The following is a 23,117-nucleotide window of genomic DNA, read 5'->3' as shown; positions in this document are numbered from 1 at the left end:
TTATCCTGCTTGACCTATGACACTTTAACGCACTTATACTGTCTAATCTGCACAATGTTCTTTCCCTTCTACAACGAGTTACAGAGATCACATACTGTACCATTATGATTATGTTGTAATATAATTTTTAGTGCGGCAGCAATTGATTCAGGTCAATCTGGTTCTTATTTCATCATGAAAGATGTGAGGATAGCATTTTTTTTTTTTTTGCTATAGATTGGCATCTTCCTGTAGCAAAAAGCAAAATGAGGATTTTTGTCATTTATACCATAGCACTTGTCCAAGAGTTACTGCTGTTTAACAATAATCATGCTCCTATTAATAGTTTAATTCTACTTACAGCTTTGCGCCAAGTGTGATGATTCTTATACCTGTATTTCCCTATCTACACCAAGATATCAATAAGAACAGTAATAATAGTGATTTTGACAGGTGTACTCATTTCCAAATATAGATATGTTTCTGATATAATGATGACATGTAATCTATACTATCACACTCTTTTTGTCGTTATTGACAAGTTCTCAGCTCTCGCGGAAAGAGTCAGATATGGTTCTAGTATTCTTGATACAGCTATAGATATGACCAGTGGGATGCGCTTTTTGCCTTCTCCGCCATTGGATTTTCAGCAGTGCCATCTTTTCTTAGCTTACATTCCGTCCTCTCTCGGTTGCCTTTGGAGACATGTCTTTAAACAAGGACAGTGGAGAGCAGTTTCTGACATGACTTTCACTCGCGACATATCTGCTATTGAACACTTCTGAACATGTCATGAATGTCACCTGGTTTGTAACATTTCCTAATTTCCATATTTTTGTTTACCAGGCGTATTTTGGGCATCATACACATTATTATAATTTCTTCTTTTCTTTTTCTTTCTTTGTGTGTGTGTGGGGGGGGGGGGGGGGAGGGGGAGGGAAGGTGATGCAATCATCTTATCATTAGTATCTCCAAGCATGCTTATTTTCACTTTATAGACATTTTACTGCGGCAGGGAACAGGTTAGTTGTTTAATATGCACAGAAACAATTGAAAGTGAACTCTATCTCAGCGTCGAAAAAAATTAACGATCTGAAGTCGATACAAAAATTTTAGCTAATCCATGAGTACACATTGTATTCCGTTGTCAGTGGTCTGAAGTAACATGTTATCACAGATTGAAACAGTCCATTTTCACACTGATTTATCTGTATTGAGTTGTCCATCTGAAATCCATCAAGTTGATGCACAGTATACTAACATCACAAGAGAGAAACTCTCCCTGTTGTCGTGGTTGTTGCGTTTTCAGACAGTTCATTGCGTCCCTCCATGAAAGCGTCATTTTCAATGTCCATTCTCACCTGGCTTGGCTAGGGATATGCCTGCATTAGTTTCCCTTAATTTCCACGCAGCAGTCATGATAATATTGCCGATAGCTCTAAGAAGAAAATAGTTCGTTGTTATCATTTTCTTCTATGTTATTGGATTGATGCTCTGTAGAGTAATAAGATATTTCCCGTCGATTCTGCTCCACACAATCACATGTTTGCCATCGGCACGGCCTGTATTGGGTACATCATAAAATGAATAGCGTCCTAACTCGTAAATTCGCTGACCCGGTGCAGTTATTTCGCGAATCTCCAAGGCAGTGCTCTCAACGCGATGGTGGCTCGGGTGCTGCGAAAACTGGCTGAGAAGCTCAAACAATGCTGAAAGAGAGAAAATGGTATGTATATAAGATTGAAATTTGCGCGCTAGAAGTGTTTCATTAAGTCAAGACAAGATAATTCATTAGCCTGTTAACAGTCTACGATAACCTACATAAAAAAAAAAAATATATATATATATGGAGTACCGAGTATGTGTTGTTTTGGTTTGCATGAGTGATGTAGGCCTATTATGAGGAAGAGAGGTTTGTGGTAACGCCATGTGTACGCGGTTCTTAATACGAGGTATGTTTCACTTCTTCATTAACAAATTTACTCGTGTGTCACGAAATTGATGAGAATCAAATGAAAAAATCAAATAGCTGTTAAAATGGATTGTTGAAAGAAGGGAGAGGAGCATGCATTTTTGGTTATTCATTAATCTATAACCTAATAATGTAAGTGTTCGGATTTGATGATTTCGGATAATCTATACCCATCCCGAAATGCAACTTCGAGTGAAATCTTCTGATAGAAATCTCTGAAGTATACTCACTAAGATCAGCTACTGAACATCGTTCTAAGGGTCATACACTGAGATAAACTTGTAGATGAAATCTAGCCAACCTTTTCTCCCTCTGATGACGTCACGACCTTCCATCATGATGCAGCAGTCCTCAGCGTAGATGGATTCAACCACTTTGTCGAACTGGCGACTATTGTAGAATTCGTCGTAGAGGGCGTGAGCAGCATTAATCGCTTCAGCGATGGCCGGACTGACCGTGTCATTTACGCTGGTCGCTGACGACGACGCCATAGTCGTTCATCAAGAAAACTTGAGAATAATGAGGAAAAAAAGTATCGTAATGAATTGATGTATCTTGACAACGATAAGTTAGGCTCATTGATTTAGCAGTTGAATTTGAAGTACTTTAGTGCATTGAAATCAGAAATTGTTAGATGAAGTTGTAGCAGCACAATGAGTCACGCTTTCATGTTCTCACTTTGATAAGAATTGTTTTCGTCCACTCGCTGACCATATCCGCTTGTGGTCACACTACAACGTAACATTTAAAAGCACAATTTTACGACGGCTCTTGCCCACTGTATCGCGAGCTGTGTATCCCTGTGGGATCTTCGGCATAGCCATTTCAGTGGCGTGATTGTACTAACTTGTTCTTCTCCTAAGTATCTGTTAAGTCCGGAAGAATCTTGGATGGCACGAGTCATGATGCTTCATGGAGGCATGTATCTCTCTGGGAACTGTGTATTGTCTTTTTTCTCCTCCCTCTCTCTTCTGTAAAACTAACAACAGATCACGTTTCCTGAGATTTACTTCGAGAAAGAGTATCATAGAAATGAAAAAAAAAAGTATCATCTTGGCAACAGTGCGATTTTCTGGCAACCTAACAGTCTCAACCTCGAGCCACGAAATGGATGAGAGCTTGAAAGTTACATCCAAACCCACACACATATTCACACACAGCTTTGAGAACCTAACAAACAAAACTGCACAAAAGTACGCTACAACAATGAAATCAGCAAAACAAACTTAAAACAAACATATATATGTGCATCAAAAGCATATAAACCCAATAAACTGCAAGTTTTTCTCAAGATTCCCCCTCTCCACTTTCAAAAACGTTCGACGGCTTTATACAGGCCTATATGACGAGGCAAAATTAGTACAGGACTGTAGAACACATCACTGAAGTTCAGAGAAATTCTGAAAATCCGTTCAAAAGTAAAGAGCTTTTAAAGTTTCAGTGCATGCTGCCATCGTTGGATGAGAAGACTACAACAGTTCTTAACGTAACTGAAGAACAAAGACGTGAAGGAAATCTAAAGAGAATCAAACATATTTTCATCCTTTTAGCTGAATGAAAGAGCACTTGACTTACCTCTTTCAGAAAGCAAGGGGAATACATATATATCAGTAACATGTCGAGGGAATTTCATTCTTTTTTACTTGTGTTTGGACTTTGACGAAACCACAAAGAAGCTCGTGCTTGTATATGAAAGGACCGACGCAGGGAGATAGGCCTTTACGATTCCGCTATACGAAAGGGCCTATCTCACTGCGAGAAGACGTCGCCGCCACTCGTGCGACTCACAAGACAAGAAGATGGCTTGCGCTCCCACCCAGAGACCGACACCACGGCGACTTCAGATACGTCTCCAAATTAGGTGGTAATTTATTCGTCCGGAAGTCGCATAACGTCTCCTCGACGTCTCCGAGACGTCACCAAGAAATATCAAAATATGAGGAATTCAATTTTCTCCCATAGATTCTCATGCATGACGTCATGAAATGTTAGTCTTCTCATCCAGCGATTGCGGCTAAAACTCATAACCTTTGAACAGATTGTTCGATTTCCTCGAACTTCACTTGTGTGTTCGTACTAAAATATTGTGGCATTCACTCAATATACATAATTTGAGTTTCATTCTCCTTCTACTGTTTATCACTATTTGCAGAAATATGCTCAGTTTTAAAACACAATCTTTTATTACGATATTTGCTTCTTTTTTTTACACTGACATGCAATGTCTTGGGGTTCTGTCAGGACATTTATATCAGCTTCATCAATTATTAAGTTATAGAACTGAATCCTACAAGAAGTTCCCAGGGTTCAAGCAACTTGTTACAGTGTTCCTCCTCAGAATTATGCACCTTTCGGACACATTTCTCTTCACTACTTCCAAGCAGACGCAGATAGTTAAGGGAGAATTCGGGACAATTTTGAAGTTCGTCTCAAAAGAAAGGATACAACAGTGAAAATTTGATCAAGATCGGATTAATGCCAGGGAAGTTATGAAATTGTGAAGTTTTCCTAATTTTTGCATAAACAGTCATCCAACAGTTGATATGAATTAATTTTACTCAATAGAGTGAGCTGATGGTGTCATTATCTCATAATTTTTCGTCGATTGTGTACAAAAAAAAAGACCGACAAAAATACAGTTTTCCTGCTATCAAAGTGTAAAACACAATATTACTCTTGGTTGAATAACATCATACTACTTTCAAGATTTAGTGTAGAACTATATGGCCAGTTCAGAGGCGACGGTATCATCAATTCACTCCTTCACCAATTCTTATTACCTGTGTTGGAACTGTTTTCTGAAAATAAGCGAAACTTCATAATTTCATAACGTCCTTAATCTTTACCCGATGTGGTCAAATTTTCGCTGTTGCTCTTGTACCATTTTACTCCTACTAATGAGACTAGCTTTTATTTGGTCCAGACTTGCCCTTTAATTTCGAAAGATATTTCTACAGGTATATGAAATTAAGTAAGGTATAGGTCATGTGAATCGTATATACCTTATTGATGGAGAGTTTACTTTTTCCATGAGCACGATGTCTTTCGTATATGGGTCAAATCCTCCAGTACATAACATTAAGTGAAGTCACAGTCGCGTAGATTGCGAAATGTATTCTGTTCAGCAGGTTTTGTTTAAATGCTCTACAGCTTTTATCACAATAATAAATTCGTATGAAAACATCTCTAATAACCCGGCAACAATGAATCAGGCTTAAATGGTAGAACTTTGTGCGATGAATGGGAAGACTGATAAACAGGGTTGTTTGTATTTCAGTTTAAGGACAGTATAGGAAAGTAATTGCCCATGCATCTTCACGTTCAAATCGCAAAGCCATGAGATCATTCGCATCAAGGATGGGTTTCGACAGATCTGAGTGGCCTTTTCAGGTAATGTATAATGCCATCTTCCTAATCCTTGCGGTTGACTCGCATCATAACATCATCCTGGATAGTTACTTCCATTGAAAGAACATATGCATCTCCATACGGTCTACAATCGTCTTTGGAAATCCAATTATTAAATTCACATAAAGACTCTATCAAGGCATTCCTAACTAACTGCATGGAGCTGCAACACACAGTCGAACACACTTTGTGAATTGATTGATATGCACGAATGCTTTTTAGAAGGCAGGGAAGTGTGACTTCATTGATATGATGAGACTGAATGAGACCTAGCTGGGTACTGTAAAATGTCATCTTTCGGTGAAAAACAGCAGAGTAAATCACAGAATCAATCTAAATGCAGAATGTCTGACTTTGACATACTCACAAAAGTTGTATGGATGGAGTCAGCTTCACGTGTAGTATGTTGATAACTTAAGGATTTGACTACGTTGGGAATGGAATACGTCGTGGAGGTGTGTATTTTCATCAATCTGTGTTCTTCCTAGCAGCCGAATGCCAGATCATGACTAATCCGCACTATTTACTGCATGCACCAATGGCTCCACCTACTACCTGTGATGAGTAACTCCGTTTCGCCCCTCGGCCGGGTCAAGTGTATCTATGGCACAGACGATTATGAATACATGAATAAAAGACTGTCAGACCGATAACGAAGACATCAGTATGAGCGGCTATATCCTCAACTTACTGGCAAGGTACTGCGACCCTGTCAGGACACGATCTACACCGAAATGATGCAGATCATGTATTTATGTATGATTGCGTGACTGTGCTCGGACATAATGAATTAAGCGCACAGTTTGTATCATGACCAAGTGCATGTCTGAGTACGTGCATAGGAACTATGTGCTTACGTCGAAAACCTGTACAACAAATAAATTAATAACGGGCTAAAATTTGCGTCACTCAAGGCTTCAGTATCGATTGGATATTAGAGCCCTTGATAGTCATTAAGATTTAGTGTCGGCGGTTCCGCCTAATTTTCATATCCATTATCTCCCACGATCTGCCAAACGCAGCGAACATTTCATATTTTAACACATATCAAAAACACACCCGAACTCATACACAGCACCCAAAAGTGCACATGCAAACGCATACACTCACACATAATGTATGTATGATTGGAGGCAAACCTTTGATCGGTGCAATGTGACAGGTGCTTATCTCACAGAGGTGTACAAGGGATGGTTGGGGCGATCAGAGTGGGTTATTAAAGGGAGAGATTCATCAGCACAATGTTCATTTTGCCTCCAGACAAAGAATTTAATGGCTTTGAAAGTGTTTCTATTTTGCAAAGCAATATGTCTTTGTATGTTTATTCGAGATAAATGGAAGGATGTTTCGTGATCTAGCGGACGTATGAGTGCGGTATCAGCAAAGAATTGATGGTAGGGTCTATGTCAGCCTACAAACCTCCGGGAAAGTTAGGAGCTTATTAGAAATCTTAGTTTACGATAATCCTAATACCTTTGATACTGACAGCATAGTTAATATTTTCTATTCTTAAAAGTCACAAAAGATCACCACAGACCATGGTCATTTTGTTACATTTTCATGAATTACGCCCCACTTATACTACATAATAATCATGACATGATAAAAGAAATAAGAAATGCTTTGTATATGCTATAAAGCAAATAGTATGTGAAATTGATACATGTATTCAAATTCTTTTGTCACTCAAAGGACAGTGGGCAAAACTTTGTGGTGGATCTTTCTTTACTTGCTTTCAACCTACATTAGATAATTCTGTATTCTTCTGGCCAACGGGAATCACATGGGTAACACCGAATGAAAAACAGGGCCTGTCGATCCCCGTGGTCTTAGAGGATAAGTTTTGACTTCATAGTAGACTGACGCACAAAATTCAAGTAGTGATTATGTTTTAAGTACATGTAGCAAGTTCTTTCACGCATTCATCATTTCAGAAGGATTCACACATTGTGGTTATAGTAATAGATTCTGATGTTTATTGATGAAGACCATTCTAAAATTAACCAAATATAGAATATCGAATTGTACCATGATCAATGTTTGTGGTGTGTCAATCGGACCCCTCGAGAACCACTGGAAGAACCGGTATCAGGTATAAAGTGTCCATCAGGTTAGTGTACGTTGTACGTACCTTCTTACTTTGATAGCAGGTGGGACGTCCTTCCCGTCATGTTCCCCTGTCAATCCAGCAACTCTACACCATCTGCAGCCTCCCTTTCGCCATACCCACGGATATCACAGGTGAACGGCGACGTTTTTTTTCTATTGAAAGAAAGGGTACGCACACCACGGGCAAACATATCGGCGGGGATTTATCAAAAGCGCGACGGAGATGAGTCACCGTAAAACAAGCAGGAATTTAGCCGCTGGAGTGCTACACAGTGTGCCATAAAATGAGATGCCGGAGCATACCAGTTATATCGGCTATATGATATGATTCAGGACTGCTATAACTGTTCGGATTCTTATCAGACGCATGGAGTTCATACACCATAAGAAACGAAGAGTTTTGCAGTGGTAGCGCACTTGAGTGGTTGTGAAAAGAGTCATATTTCCAATGCCTGAGATAATTTTCATAGTCTAGAGACAAGCAGACCCATGCATTTATCTGATTATTGTCTATTACTGAGTGATAGTAACATAGCAAAACATTCGTTGATAGTGTTATACATGCAAAGTTAACACACAGCAATTTCCTTGTTATGACTTTACTGATGGATACCATCCTCCATAATCAGTAAAAAGTTATAACATAAACAATGTTAACTGTTATTATCTGATAGCCGATATGAATACGCAGCCAGTACCATAATGAAAAGAATAATAACACAAGTCATAATAGTACACTTTCTGCTATACTTTACTTCTACAGGCCTACTCCTGTCTATCATTACAGGAACTGAGACACATCGGATTATGAAAAGTACTGCGGTAGCTATGGGGTCAATATTCTGAATGTCTATTGCCACTAGCGGCTGGTTTGGGTGGGAGTTTAAAATTATGTTTATACACCTTGTGCCCGCCAAAGACAGCAAATGGTGCGTGCCGAGTCGTTGGCTACCGTGAAGCCCTGTGTTCAATGAATTACTCCGCGATGATGTTGAGCTCTGCACATAATGCGGTGCAGATGCATATTTGATAATTGGTTCGGTATAAGATCCCGTGTGACGCAAGGACGAAAAACGAGGACTGTATAGAGACGGCAGCGTTGACATACGATATAGCCAATACCATGATACTTGATTTCGAGTGACAAGTTTGACACTGGGATTGCCTACAAGTTATAGAACAGATTAAGGTCGTAGACCACCACAACCAGCGGGTTTGGCGCTGTAATTCTGCTATCTCTCTGATCTCACTGCTGCGTTTGAAGAAAAAGAGAAGAACGACGGTTTTGGCCAATCTACTGATCAGCTGATGCCGACTGCCTGGTCATTCTTGGATGGCATACCATGGCAAGTGTGGTATGAGGCGTAGCGCGCGCGTTTTGATCTACTGAAGATGGGATTTCAAGAGACAAATTTGATGTATGGAGATTTTCTGAAATCCTCATTGAAATCATTCTACACGAGTACAACAACGCTTTAACGTTATATCAATACTGCTGAGTTGTTGGGGTTAAAGTCTAGTCGTTGTTATTGCCTTAAATTTCACTAATCTAAGACACTGCGCTGTTCATCATTATCGCCAGTACAAACCCATTCTATATCGAATAGACCGTAACTTAAGAGTTAGATATTCTCCTAATGGTCGTATGTGAACGACAAATTAAATGTATGAATTCTTTTAAGGTAATCGAGATCCATGTGGTTCCTGCAATTATTAATTGAAAGGACGCTCCTCGACAATCGATGTGCAAGGTCTCCGGTGTGAACCGCTCCCACCTATATATCATAGAAGGGCGGTATGCTCAATACTGTGGCTGTGCAAAAGAACAAGACTGACATCGCCGACAGGGAAAATGGCGGTATCCTGCCCTGAAAACACGTCGGCAGTCATGAACCTAATACTTGAGAAGCGTCGTTTGCAAATGACTCTGTATAGTTTTGAGGATTTGGCAGGAATAGCCTCAAAGATCTATTCTCCGCACGCCAAGATGCTATACCCCGGAAGTAGTTCCACATCAGGTGGCGACGTAAATCCAGGCAAGTATCAGTTATCTATAGCTGCCTGGGCCCGATGGTTTGCTGCACTGGAAATGACACAAATTATTTTATGTTGTATCGATGGTAGGTTACAGACGGCGTTCATGATCATACGAGGGATGATGGTCAAGTCACATTTTGCATGTGTCGATTGACAGGACGTTGCATTTAGCAAAAAAAAAAAAAAAGAAGCCTTTGATGTCTTGAGTTATCATGATATTAATCAATTCGAATTTTTTGCAGAGTATAACTTGATAACAAATCGAAATCTGGAAAGCATGAGTAGATGATCTATATATATATATATATATATATATACCTGAAGTGTGTGTGTGTGTGTGTGTGTGTGTGTGTGTGTGTGTGTGTGTGTGTGTGTTGGACGTCATATAGAAACACGGGTACATGTCTCCTCCTCCCACTCCCCATTAACATGATACAATGGGAGGGAAACTTAACCAAACGTTCCCGAGCATTCATAATTGAGCAAGTTACTAAGTATAGGTATGTGCATGCGTGCTTTCAACTTTTCCTAGAATTAAAAAAAAAAAAAAAATGTCTGAAGGCTTGACTTAATTCCTCGTATAAAGATGGAGCGGTGGCACGTATACGTATCGGTCAGCCTTAAAGGTACTGTTTACCATTGAACAAATGTTCTAGTTGTCACATTAGGTAATTGATGTATATGTGTCGGTCAGTTGTATCACAAAACATCCTACCAAATAAAAATTTTGTAATAAAACCTAAAATATAAGGAGATATCGCTATTTTTCTCAATAAGGCATAACTGTTCACGGTTTATTCCGAGAAACAATTCTATTATAACTATTATTCACATTTTGTATATTTAACAATACTTAAGAGTGAATATACTGATTAACATTTTTCACAACATTTACCTATTTGTTGTTTCCATCCTTGACTCACATTTTAAAACTATTTTGAAGCACTAAAGCTGGGTTTTGTGTCATCTGCCAATCACTAATGGTAAATGTTGCCTTTAAGTCAGGACAGATACTTTAAAATAGCAGACGTTGCCGTTACGCAGAACCAGACAGACAGCCATTGCATATTAATGGCCCCAGTTGGATACAATCCAGTAGATCTTAGAAGCCACATGAATAATTGCAGGGGTGTATGCAAGTTCAACCTTCCCCCCCCCCTCCCCGCGCGCTCTTGAGCTCAATTACGATACGTGTGTTTGCTGCAGCTGTTTGTGACGTCATCGAAGGGGTGACGGCATCTGTTGTGCCTGTGATCAGTGCATATTGACAACATAATATGAAATCATAATAAATAATGTGAGGAATTTGACACAATTGATATGAATTTCGCCAACTGCATGTTACTCGCTCAGTTTAAAGGGACCTCCGGGCTAAAGAACGCTTTTCTTTATCTGTTCTTGCTTGAAATGCCATGCTAGAAATCTTGATTGCATAGCTATGATTTCTGTGAAGAGAAAAAATATTTAAATCAACGCCGTTTACGGAATATTACGAGTATACAATTCTATTGTGGAGTTCATCTAAATATTGGAGATGAAAATGATATAAATGTTTATGAGTGGTGTGTCTGTCTCAGGAATAAAGAAAGAAAGAATGAACATAATGATTGAATCCTAACCAGTGGACTGAGATTTATAACTTTGTCTTTCCATCGAAATATGAAATGAATAGGCCCTTAAAGCGTCGGAAATGGAATGAGCAACTTCCCTCTGGCGTAAATCTTATTCTCTCACACCCAGGCCTATAAGTTTCTTATTGGCACTTAACATAACATACCTGATTTGTAACTACACTGTATTTAGAAGTTATCAGCCAGGAATAATATTATATGTTTTGCATTTTATTGCGGAAAATTGAATTTTCGTTATTTTATTTTATTTGCACAAAATCAATGGAAATCGTAAAGTGATGACACCATCAACTCACTCATCAATCTTAATTTGAATATTCATATCAACAGACTGTTGGAGAACTGTTTGCTAAATTACTTTCAACCATTGTAACTTATTTTGTAAATATTCGCTCTATGTTTAGGGCCGTGCTGAAAATCAGCTTATAGCTGAAAGTAGGTGTTTTATCCGTGATTATAGATGAAATAAATAAAAAAATTCATAACTTCCTTTACACTATGGAAAAGGATAGGGTGTGCATTAATCTGACTGTCCAATTTTGTGCTTTGCTTAAATTAAGCTCGGTTCCGCCATTATAGATTCTTTCACTCGAATTGTTTCGCGTTTATTCGTTTCTCATGATACCAAAGCTAAATCTTTACAGTTTGTTACTGACTACATTCATAAAATCGTGTTGGAGTAGAAGGGGATGGCTAAATACATCCTAGATATTTTTGTATATTTTGAATGTGCCATGAAGTCGTTTTCGACAATTGATCAAGTAGGCCCACATAGACACAATTGGGAATAAAACAAAGAAAATGTGGTGATTTAAGGATCAAACCTTATTCAAGATTCGTCTTAAGTGTCCACCATGCGACAGACATAGGGCGTAAAACATGAAGTTGTTTTAACACTCCATCTCAAAACTCCATTTTGACAACTACTGTATACTCATATCTTGTAATGTAATGTGTTGCATAATATTTGTTAAATTTTGAGTTTAATATATATCAGTATACAGATTTGATACTGCAAATATGATTTTGTTGTTGGTATTGTATGATTATCTAAGTTACATTTTTGTGTTTATTTGTATGGTATGTATGTGTTCATGCAGCCTATGCAGGGCCTCCAAGAACAACAGTGTTTAACCCACTGACGGAGCCACCCTGTGAAAATAAAACATATAAATAAATAAAATAAATAAATCTTATATTTGCCTTTACACTTTCTTTACACAGAATTTGTCTTTCGCCGATTCCGCCAAAGGGGTATAGTTGAACTCCTCTTCAGCGTACAGCATGTAGGCGATGATCTGGACAGCGAAAGACTGTTTGAGTGGAGTTATGTCAAGTTCGTCGGCCATGGCGGCCGTGTGATGGGGTCCGGTAAACTCGTCGCCGTGTGGAAGCGAAGCAGCTGCACCTTCACCGTGGATACCGAGAGCTTCACTCATAATGCATAGATTGTTTGGGCCATGACGCACGCTGAGCATATCGACAAGTTGGGAAAGCAGGCACTTCTGATATTTGATATATCTTTGAATGAGTTACTGTGGTCGCAGTTGTCGCGTGGATTTGGAAATCATCTGACATTCATGTCTGGATAGAAAAGTATATGAACCACGGGACGAGAAACTGATAGTAGGTTACATGCTACTTAACCATTGGTGTGAACAGGATAAGCATGCTTTTAATGATGGTTTATATTATACTATTCATGATTTATTTTGTATTTAGGACAGAGATGTAGCAGCATGGACGAAAAAGAAAAGAAAAAATCTCTTGCAACATCGACACGTGAGAAATACAAAGTATGGAGACAGTTTTCTTATAAAGCCTTGTGGAGTCGCACTCCAAAGATATGATATACCTGCTTCCCAGCTCAGAAAGGGGAGACGCTGTTCAACCTGCAGCTCAGATGCTCCTGTCCAACCTGCAGTTCTATAGGGGAGACCCAGGAGACTTGAGCCACAAGGAGAGTTGATCCACCCCCTAAATCTCACACTTGCACTTTAGATAAAAAGTTAAAACTCCCTCTGCTGGTAGTGTATAATATAACTTTCTTTCCATTAAGTCAGCAAGATCCATGGTACCTCATGGGAGATTTTGTGAAAGGAAAACCAAATATCGCGCTGAAAAGTGGATTTGAGAGTTAGAGGTAAGACCCTTCTTATTATTCATATACTAGCAGTTACTTTGGTCGCAATATGGGCAACCCGTAGCCTCTGCATTGTTGATTATTTCTGATGTTTTCGGTTAAATATGATGCAACTGCTCTAGTGGTAGTTAAGTCACATGCAAAAATGGCCGACCTTTGGAGAGTTGAGCCACTCATCATGAGGAGACATGATCCATGGCTCAACTCTCCTTTTCCCAGTATCTTATTTATACAAATTTTTACTTTTCTTTCAGACAATGCCACAAATGTACAAAAGGACATCAGACCGTGGGAGTGATCCAGGATTGCTCCAGCGAGGAGCAAAAGCGGTCGAAGAGTTGAACAGTGTTCGAGCTGCCGCTCGAGCATTTGGTGTAGATCGAATGACACTCAAGAGATACATGAATAAACAGAAAAATGACCGTTTTTGTATAGGGTTCATTATACATTGTAGAACACTATACAAAAAGGGTCTATAAAGAATCTTAAATACGGGACAAGAAGAGGTTCTAATCAGCACATTTTTTTTTCTAAGAGTGAAGGGCACCATCATTTGTTGTGTCATTATTGTTAAAGTTGTGTTGGTTCACACTGCAATCACGGTATTCTGCATTTCGTTGAATTTAACAAATCATTTGTTGAGGTCATTTTGTTATTTTGTATTGTTTTGCCAGGTAGATGGAAGAGTCACTGGTTAGCATTATGTTGTTCATGGGACTACATTTTTTGAGCAGATATTGTTAACAATATGATATCATCGTCTGAAATTTGAAAGGATGTGACTGGAAAAGATGTGACTGTATTCAGGCAATTCTGGAAAGTTTTGTGGCCCCTTGTCTTTAGACGTTGAATGAAACCCCATGGAAATTGAAATTCACAACAAAGAGGATGATACATAAATATCAATAGCATAGCATGAAGCTGATGTGAGCTAAATGAAACAAAATGTCATGATAATTTCCACGCACTACAATCTTTATCTCCTGTTCAAGGTTGCATATCTGTTTGAGCGAGCTCTGAAAAGCATTGTAAGATCTAAGTAAGGGTTATATCAGTTGTGTTTTAATGTTGTTTTAAAGTTTTAATTAAGCTGCCAATGGTTTTTCGCTTACTCAATTATTGTCTTCATGAGTAATGATTTCTCAAAGAAGTTATTGTGTTTTAAAGGGTGACACGACATATTATGCTCCGCCGACAATTATTGCTCTGACATTAATATCTCTCCGAAGAGAGAGTGAGCCTCGTGGGTATGATTGAGTTTTGGGGTCAGAGCAGGGTAAGGATTTGGATTAGGGTTAGGGTTAGGGTAGGGGTAAGGGTTTGTGTAAGGTAAAGCTTCAACATTAGCAATTCATGCCGGAGCATTTGTCGCCGGAGCATATGTCATGGAAGTGTTTTAAAGTTATTGATTGTCGGCCCCAGGTAGCCAACTCTAAGTCAGAACATTTCGATGACATCATCAATTTGTCTACAACTTGGAAAGCCTATCTTGAAGTTCTCTCTATCTGAAAAAAAAAATCATAGTTCTCTGTTAGAGTCATTGTAACTCAATTTACAAAATAGTGATATTCGATAAGAACAGCACATTAAATGTTTTTATGCGGGCCCGTCCTAACGAGATATACGACTTTCCCACTCCCTAGTACAGTGTGGCACAACTCACCCATGGGTGGCTCAACTCTCATTGCGGGTATGCTCAACTCTCCTCGTCCTACAGGAGACTTGTGCCATTTGACATCTTTTTTTGAACGGGCTCTTATTCTGAAATGCAATCACCTTCCGTATAATTAACAAAACTGGATTATGACATATGATCTTAACTTCCAATCATAAGAAAGTCTTCAGCCCAAAATACAATTAGGGGGAAATATGACAAATTATGTAAAAAGTGGCTCAACTCTCCTGGGTCTCCCCTACAGTGCTACTCTACGTATCGAGGCAAAGAGAAACGAACGGTGTCCTCAGCAACATGTTCAGCACAATACCTAAAGGAAACATTCTATAATGAATAATCCAAAGCATCAACAGGGAAAGGGTGGGCCGGATGCATAAAAACTAGCAATTGCTTGGGCTATAAATTTGCTTGAATCCATATACAGTATATCGCATAAAAACGACAATTGCTTGCAAGCAATAAGCTATACCTTTTATGCATCCGGCCCATTGTCTTATCATTGAATGGCATCATTGAGTGACGACAGTATTCAGCCACACCTTACCTTGTACCTAAAATGCTATACAATCGTGTTAATGGCAAACATATCCAGACTCGGGTGCGAGTTTTCTTCAATTTGTCTCTATTTGTCTCGCTTTACAAACGAAATTTGTAAGATCGCAACTGTTGGGAATTGAAGAAAACTCACACATAAAACTTCACCCCTCTTCTTAATAATCTCTTGCTTTCATATTCACTCATTCACAACATCTCTACATCAACATTTTCCCAATACATGTATTCTTAGTAAAATCATTTCTATTTCTTTTTATTCACTGTAACTTTTCGTCGAGCACACTGTTCCACCTTACACTGAAATGTTGATATTGAACAAAAAGCAACTTGGTAAGAATCACGGTTTGCTTCAACGATTGAGCTCTTCTTTTCAATATCAAGTTCTTGCTAGAATTTAGATAGACTGGCCTGCATTTTTTCTAATTTTCTTTTGTGTGTTCTTTTAGATGCGGCCGAAATATTGTAAAACAAATTTATCTGTTCTTCGCATGAAAATCTTCAACGTCAAATTTTCAAGCAGGAGTTTTATCATGTATTCTCAAATATCATTAAAAAGAATAAAAACAAGAAATGAATATCTTGTTCAACTAGTATGATCCTTGATTTCCGTACATCTTCAAAACAGCACCTTCAAGTCCGTCTAGAGTGAGTGACTGCAGTAGGTTGAAATTTCAGATGTATTGTGACAACAGTCACAATAATACACACATCAATAAGCACCAAGAACCTGTACGACGGGCTTCTTCCTTATACGTCTAACGTCAGTGACTTTCGTATGCAAGCGCCATGGTAATGAACAAGAATACATGTATATCGCACAAGCTAACAAATCTGAAGGCGTATGAATGATTTCATGAATTGTGCACTTTCCTGTAATTAGAATAAATGCACTGATAACAGAGATCCCCTTCAAGGAGATCTAAGAGTAAACGGAATTAATCATGACTAATAATCATCAATAAATGTTGTAATCATTAAAGTCTACGTCATACCTTGATTATTTCTTACATTTTGTGTCTAGAGATGCGCGCTGGTACTGGTATACACATACGGCATAATCATTTGTAAGCGAATGGTGGACCGGGAAATTGAAATTTTGAGGAGAAATATAAACCTTATGAACCACCTACATTTATGTCCAAATTTGTATGAAGAAATCATGTAGCGGCCTGCACTGTGCATCCTAAAGATAGCCTAAATTCCCAAAACGTGGACCTCATTCATAACTATGTTTATCATAATCCCTAGCAAAATGATTTTTTTTTCCCCCAGCGATCAAGGTCATTCACAGTAGTGTTTGTTCATGGTTAGTCACGTGTGCATTTCCTCATTACGTCAATATTGAAGCACTAGCAAGCCCACAATCATGTCTCAACGTCAACATTAATACAATCAAATGTACAGAATTATATGGACTTTTTTTTTCTTTTACCCCAACCTCTCATCTCTGACATTCAATGATTTTTTTTTCTTACCATCACGTAATCATTCTGTCATGCTACATCCACTTGCTAAGCTTTATAAAATTGTACCAGAAACATACACTTCATTATTGAGAAGTTGTGCCCTTATTATATTGTATCACTGAACAACACAATCTGATCTAAAACCCAAGAATCAGCTTTGTTCCCCCCCCCCCCCACAAACTTGTGAGCAGTAAATATACCCATCTATATACAAGGTGTGCCCGTGCAAATGGAGCTTTTAATGAATTTAAGTTCTAGAATAAAGAGATACCCACAACTGAAAAAAAAAAAATCTGTGATGAAAGAGAAAGTGAATGTATATACACACACACACGCACACACAACCCAAAGACGCAACACTTCTCTGCCCTATACAAGAGAATGTCACACTCATTTGGCTCCACCACACATTAGTTCTGAGTGTATGGGATCAAACCACCAAGAGATGGAATATCAAAATATCACAGGTTTAACCCAAGCCACTAAAACATTTAATAATGGCACTGCAGAATGGCGAGAACCTTTCTCACCAGTTTAATTATACAGGCTTACCAGGGACTGTATGTTAAATCATCCTAATCTTTAAGGAATCAAAATAGAGATAAAAGACGACAAAGAATTCAGTCACTCCCTTTTGTTCAATAACAGAAATATTTAATACACGCATAACTTTTCATGTAATAATAAACATATACAACAAAGTTCACTGTATTTTTTTTGTCTTTTAAATCTTTGATCAAAGATGCTTTTTAAATTCATTGGACGAGACAAATACAATCTTTAAACATATTTCAAATATAAATACATACATCTCTCTATTATCTTCTTGTTTTTCAGACACAAAGAAATGAGACACCTCAGCTCACTTATTTTTTGTTTCAATTCAATGCAAACACTATACATGATTCAAATATATTTCACATTTAGTCTCATATTCTCAAGAGTGGTTTAAACTCCAAGCTTTTGTACTATTCAGGTCAAATCTAGCCATCTTCACTTGCACAAACAACAGACACACTTAAAACTGACACCTCTACTCTGTCCTCTTCCTAAGTAAACTACTAAATTTCAAAGTCAGTCATTAATTACATCCTCTTCAATATTCAAATTACAATGCACACTCACGACACATGTGCACTGACCCTATACTGACTTTAAACCACTTTTGTGAATAGGGAATGAGAAACCCTTAAAGAATACTGTTTCGATGTGTGAGATTTATAAAGATAGAGTTCTCTTCTTTCTAGTATTTCAATATTCTGTCTTTGAGATGACTGTACATAAAGCAAGGGCATAGCCAGGAGTAGTTTGAGAAGAGGATAGATAATGAATATACCACCCCATCTCATGAAATACACATTTACATATACGACATATGAAATGAAATGTAAACTGCATGATATCATTCATTCATAGCATGTGTGTACAAAAGAGTCTAACAACATAAAGACAGTGATCATAAGATGTTGTTTATACCTCCCATATTCAAAACCTCCTGTTACGCTCACTAGTTCTTGACTATGCCCTTGCAACAGAGCATTCAAATGGTAATAGCAATACTATGAAACTTACAGTATATCTTATTCCTAGTCTGAAAGATTACGAATATAGAACATCAAACATCGTATTCACTTCCATGATCAACCAACCCATCACAATCAATGTCCTTCTACCAAGTAGCAACTCCCCTTCTTCCACCCCCCCCCCCCCCCACTAAAATCATAGACATTTCATGCCGCTTGACTAGTGATTTCAAATATAGTAATAGGCACACACTACAACTAGGAACTGGTCCAGCCAAACCAAATACACATGGCATACATATCAACATACCCCTGAACAAGAAACGGTACTTTTTCAGGTTCATCAAACCACCTAAAAACCTATTGCCATGGACCACAGCTTACATTATGCCACATGTGACGGTTGATCTTTGAGGATTCAACAAAATAATCTTCCATTTTTATTCACTCACACATTATCCATTTTCCTCCTTTTCTCAGGGAAACCAACCAAAGATCTTGATTTTCGAATTGAGCGACATTGGCAGAGTTTTAGTCAAATGTCATGAGACACAATTCTTGCAATTAAAAGTGAGAAAACTGAATACTGTATACGCTGTTATTTTTCACGTACAGAAATTTTCACAAATGACGAGGTCATAGACATTTTCACAAGATGTTTTCGCGATTTGACCCCGATGCTTACCTTAATGCACTATTAACAAAGCATGATGTTAAATTCGCGATCCAACTGTGATTCGCAAAATTCACAAAAATTAAACCCTCGCGAAAATAGCAGCTTATACAGAAGGTGTTATTCTCCCCTACATATGGGTCTTGTCATGTCTTATCATAGGACATGGAGGAAAACTATGCCATTTCATCACTACATTTTAATCACAATATACTTACAGCCTACCTGTAGTGAAATGCCTTTCATATGAAATGGGTCAGTTGCCTTATATTCAAATTGATGCTTCTTGACAGGATTGCAGCCACTTATTCTTTTTTCCAATGCCAGGTGGACACACAGAGTAACCTATCGTCGCTGGGGTGACAAGACCTTGTATCTCAAATTTTGGTGAAAATGACTTTTTTGCATTAGTGGTCAAATAATCGGTTAAGTGATGTCCTGTCCAAATCCCAGCTGTCTTACCCCAAAAATGAAGCCACCACGGCATGTCAAAGGAACGGCTATCCCATTCAGTATAGTGCTTTGGCCGCCATGTTTTTTGGCTCTCCTGAACATTTGACATTTTTGAGATACGAGGTCTTGTCGCCCCAGCGACGATATGTGCATTGTATGTAAGTGTATGTACTTCTGTTCTTTGTTCTTATAAACCCAACTAAAATCAATAAATACTTGCTCACTAGGTCAGATGCTAAAACATTACACAGAGAATGTGTGAATCCTACAATCAAGCATACTCCCTTACCCTTGCAACACAGCACTAGAAACTTCCACTCTTTCTTTCTGGTCAAAATGCTCTTAATAGAATGAGAGCTGAGCATATGCCTCCATGATTGCAAATACAAGAAGGCAAAAACACAGGAATTTCAACAAATCAAAAGGGGCATTGGTTTGCAAAAAGACACATTCATTATTTTGCAAATGATCAGCCTCTACTGATATACACAAGCCCTTTTCTTCTTCTTCATTTAACACATCAGGCTACACACAGTTTCTGTAGTGGGGATTGTTGTGTACAAACATTTGTCAGTCAGGTAAGCATGATTTCTTTTGGAATCTAGTAGTTAACCTTTACTAGCAAAATATATGATCCAATATCAAAGCAAAACACTCCTTGAATGAAAATATTTACGAATTATTCCAACTGGAGTGAAAGCAAGATTTTTGTGAGCTCACTGTAAAAAGATAATAATGATAAAAAAAATAATGCCTCCAGCGACACTTTGTGGCAGAGGCATAAAAAAAGAAGGTTTACTTAAACTGATTTTAAGAAAAGATAAAAAGATGCGGAAACAAATAATACACACAAGTGCCGCAATATGGGATCAAAGAATTACAACATGCCTAAATAGTTATTTAATGATTGCAGAGGTAATCCTCCGTCACCTGATTTTCAACTTCACATTACATCACAAAGTTGCAGGGTGGAAATTCTATGGTATTATCTGAGAATTCTTTACTTGCCATATCCTGTAGAATGATGTGGCTGTGGAAATATAGTACTGTTTTGAAACAATTTGCCTGCATGTTTGTTGATTTCGTTTATATAACCAAAAGTTGGCAGCATCACAGGCTTCAAAAGAGACATATATCAGTGGTCAACTCATACCCTAATGTAGGAATAAAGGTACTTGGGGTACATAGCCACTGCAAGGCTGGCATAATATGAAATGATAATACAGTCAAACCTGTCTTAGCAACAACCTGTCTGTAATGACCACCTGCCGTATACGACCACTAAAAACACTTCCCTCCGAGAGAAAAAGCATGTTAACAACTCTGTCTATAACGGCTACTTTTTTCATCTCCCTTGGATGGCCGCTATAGGCAGGTTTGACTGTATATAAAAGCCTGCAGAGAGGGGCAAAGTGCTGTTACACCAGTGGCACAAATTACACAGAGAACACTAATACTAAACCTTGCGATTAATGGCATAAAGAGTACTTGCTGTCTTAAAAGATTCACTCAATATTTTTGGAACAGGGGAAGGGGGACCATATTCACTGCAACAGAAAACAAATCCAAATTGTCAAAATTCACACACAGGTTACATTTAACCCTATCCCTCCCTTCATACTTTCAAGAATTCAAAATCTGGTTACTATCAAGTCAGGGTTCCAGGCTTTGAGTTCACTTACAGCACTATTTGGCAAGTCAATGTAATGGCATCAGTATCACATGAAATCACAAGGGATACCTTACTTTTTGACACTACAGAATTCCACACCTCTGTCTGCAATAAATGTTTATGTTAGTATGCGCATGTATGCTTAAATTATACATATACAACTTTATACATGTAAGTGCATACATACAAACATCAATATTTGCATACTTTACCTAAAATTTGTACTGACAATTTCAAAAGTGAAAAGGAGAACAACACCACCTCAAACCTGTTTAAATCCTTGGTGCATTATGATTTGTTGTCAGAAATTCAGTGCCCTCAGTCGCAAACTGTAGAGCTTTGGTTGGCTCTCCTACTTTGACTACACATGTTTGCAGCAAAATGATCAAATACTTGACTTCATTGTGTACACTAAATGGAAGATCTCTCTGAAAAATCATTCTTTCAGTAAAATAGATTGTAGTAAATGTTTGCCAACAAGCCCGCAACAAAACAATTTTTTTACTAAACATCAGGTCAGACAAAAGTAGCTTTGTTAATAGGTGTTTCGGTGTTCACATGCAATTTATCAAGTATGAAGACCACAAATATCATACATGATGGCTGACTAATACTAACTGTATACCACGTGATGTATTACAAAAATGTCATGAATTACCCACACATACACCTATGTCTGGTATTGGGGGGGGGGTGCGTAAAGTGAAGAGGCACCCTAGATATTTATCTCTCCAGGTTGGCAAACAGCAGACTGTGCCAAAGTCCTGTTTCATCATGTGCAGCATTACATCAACTCGGCTCCGTATGTACACAGTTTGTGTAATAAAGCTCATTATTAAACTGTCACATACAGAGGGTAGATCAAACCAACTGAACAGGACAGATAACCAGTGCATCTACAATTTCTAAAAATGACTGACAGGATAAGAAAAGAAAAGACCACATGTCTGTTGTAAATCTTTGCTCTTTCTGAATATCAGAAGCCAAGAATCCTAATTTTTGATAACGTGCACAACTACGTTGTTTTGCAGATAAAAATCTTGTCCAGACATGATTGACTCCATCAAGAAGGATTTGTACAGATCACAATATTTCATATGGATTCTCCAATGACACATGTGAGATTTGCGCATAGGAGAATTACTGTGCATCCATCCCTGCTTGTAAGCATTCTGTACATAGCGGTGGCAAATCTCTGTCAGACTTCACACTCAACCCTCATCAAACAAAATACATAACAGCACTATCAGGTACATTATCTGTAAGTGTAGAATCAGCCATTCAAAGGCCAGTATCACTGTATTGCAAGAAAATATGAAGAAATGAAGAAAGAAAATGGATGTAACAAAATCACAGGCGGGGAATTCTACTGTTCGAAGGCCAGATCCAATCCAGACCTGTTCACTTTCACTCTTCTTTGATATCATCACAAATTCTCTGGTTCTCATTTGGTTTTTGGTTCCAGTAAGACAAGAGAATGAGAGTCTGATTAATGGCAGATCAGAGAATCTTTCTCAACTGTGTCCATTCATTTCCAGCATAACTTCACCAACATATGATGCAACATCGATGTTTGCATTTTCATAATCCTTGATGAATTGGTATTCCTGCAGAGAATGAGAGCATAACAGAATGGAATAAATATTTAGACTGCATCACAGAAGTAATGGTGACAATCCTATCAATTAATAAATGATATTGTTAAAAAGAAAAAATAAAGTCCAGCATTCTAACCCTGATCAGTTAGTCATGCCAACATTTTATGCCACAACATCACACATGGATGTATACAGGTAAAACAGAACTATTACTCAAAATCTA

The 23,117-nt window shown here is 38.1% G+C and overlaps 2 protein-coding genes across 3 annotated transcripts in view; both read right to left on the bottom strand.

Annotated features, from left to right (window-relative positions):
* Nucleotides 1–996: 996 nt before the first annotated feature.
* Nucleotides 997–5,841, bottom strand: LOC140232290 (uncharacterized). Its single transcript, XM_072312419.1, has 3 exons — nt 5,727–5,841; nt 2,253–2,460; nt 997–1,688 (listed from the first exon to the last, which is right to left on the bottom strand). Exons 2-3 carry the CDS (start codon nt 2,440–2,442, stop codon nt 1,453–1,455), a joined length of 426 nt encoding a protein of 141 aa, XP_072168520.1. The 5' UTR covers nt 2,443–2,460; nt 5,727–5,841; the 3' UTR covers nt 997–1,452.
* Nucleotides 5,842–18,688: 12,847 nt separating this feature from the next.
* LOC140232308 (dual specificity mitogen-activated protein kinase kinase 4-like) overlaps nt 18,689–23,117 on the bottom strand; it is a 44,923-nt gene continuing 40,494 nt past the window's right edge. For both annotated transcript variants that reach the window (XM_072312437.1, XM_072312438.1), the window contains exon 12: nt 18,689–22,903. In XM_072312437.1, coding sequence (XP_072168538.1) covers nt 22,811–22,903 — 93 coding nt within the window. In that variant the 3' untranslated portion in view covers nt 18,689–22,810. The remainder of the gene's footprint in view (nt 22,904–23,117) is intronic.

Source organism: Diadema setosum, chromosome 8, assembly GCF_964275005.1.
Source record: "Diadema setosum chromosome 8, eeDiaSeto1, whole genome shotgun sequence".
In the NCBI taxonomy this organism is placed as follows: Eukaryota; Metazoa; Echinodermata; class Echinoidea; order Diadematoida; family Diadematidae; genus Diadema; species Diadema setosum.
This window is presented reverse-complemented; position numbering and strand designations above follow the sequence as displayed.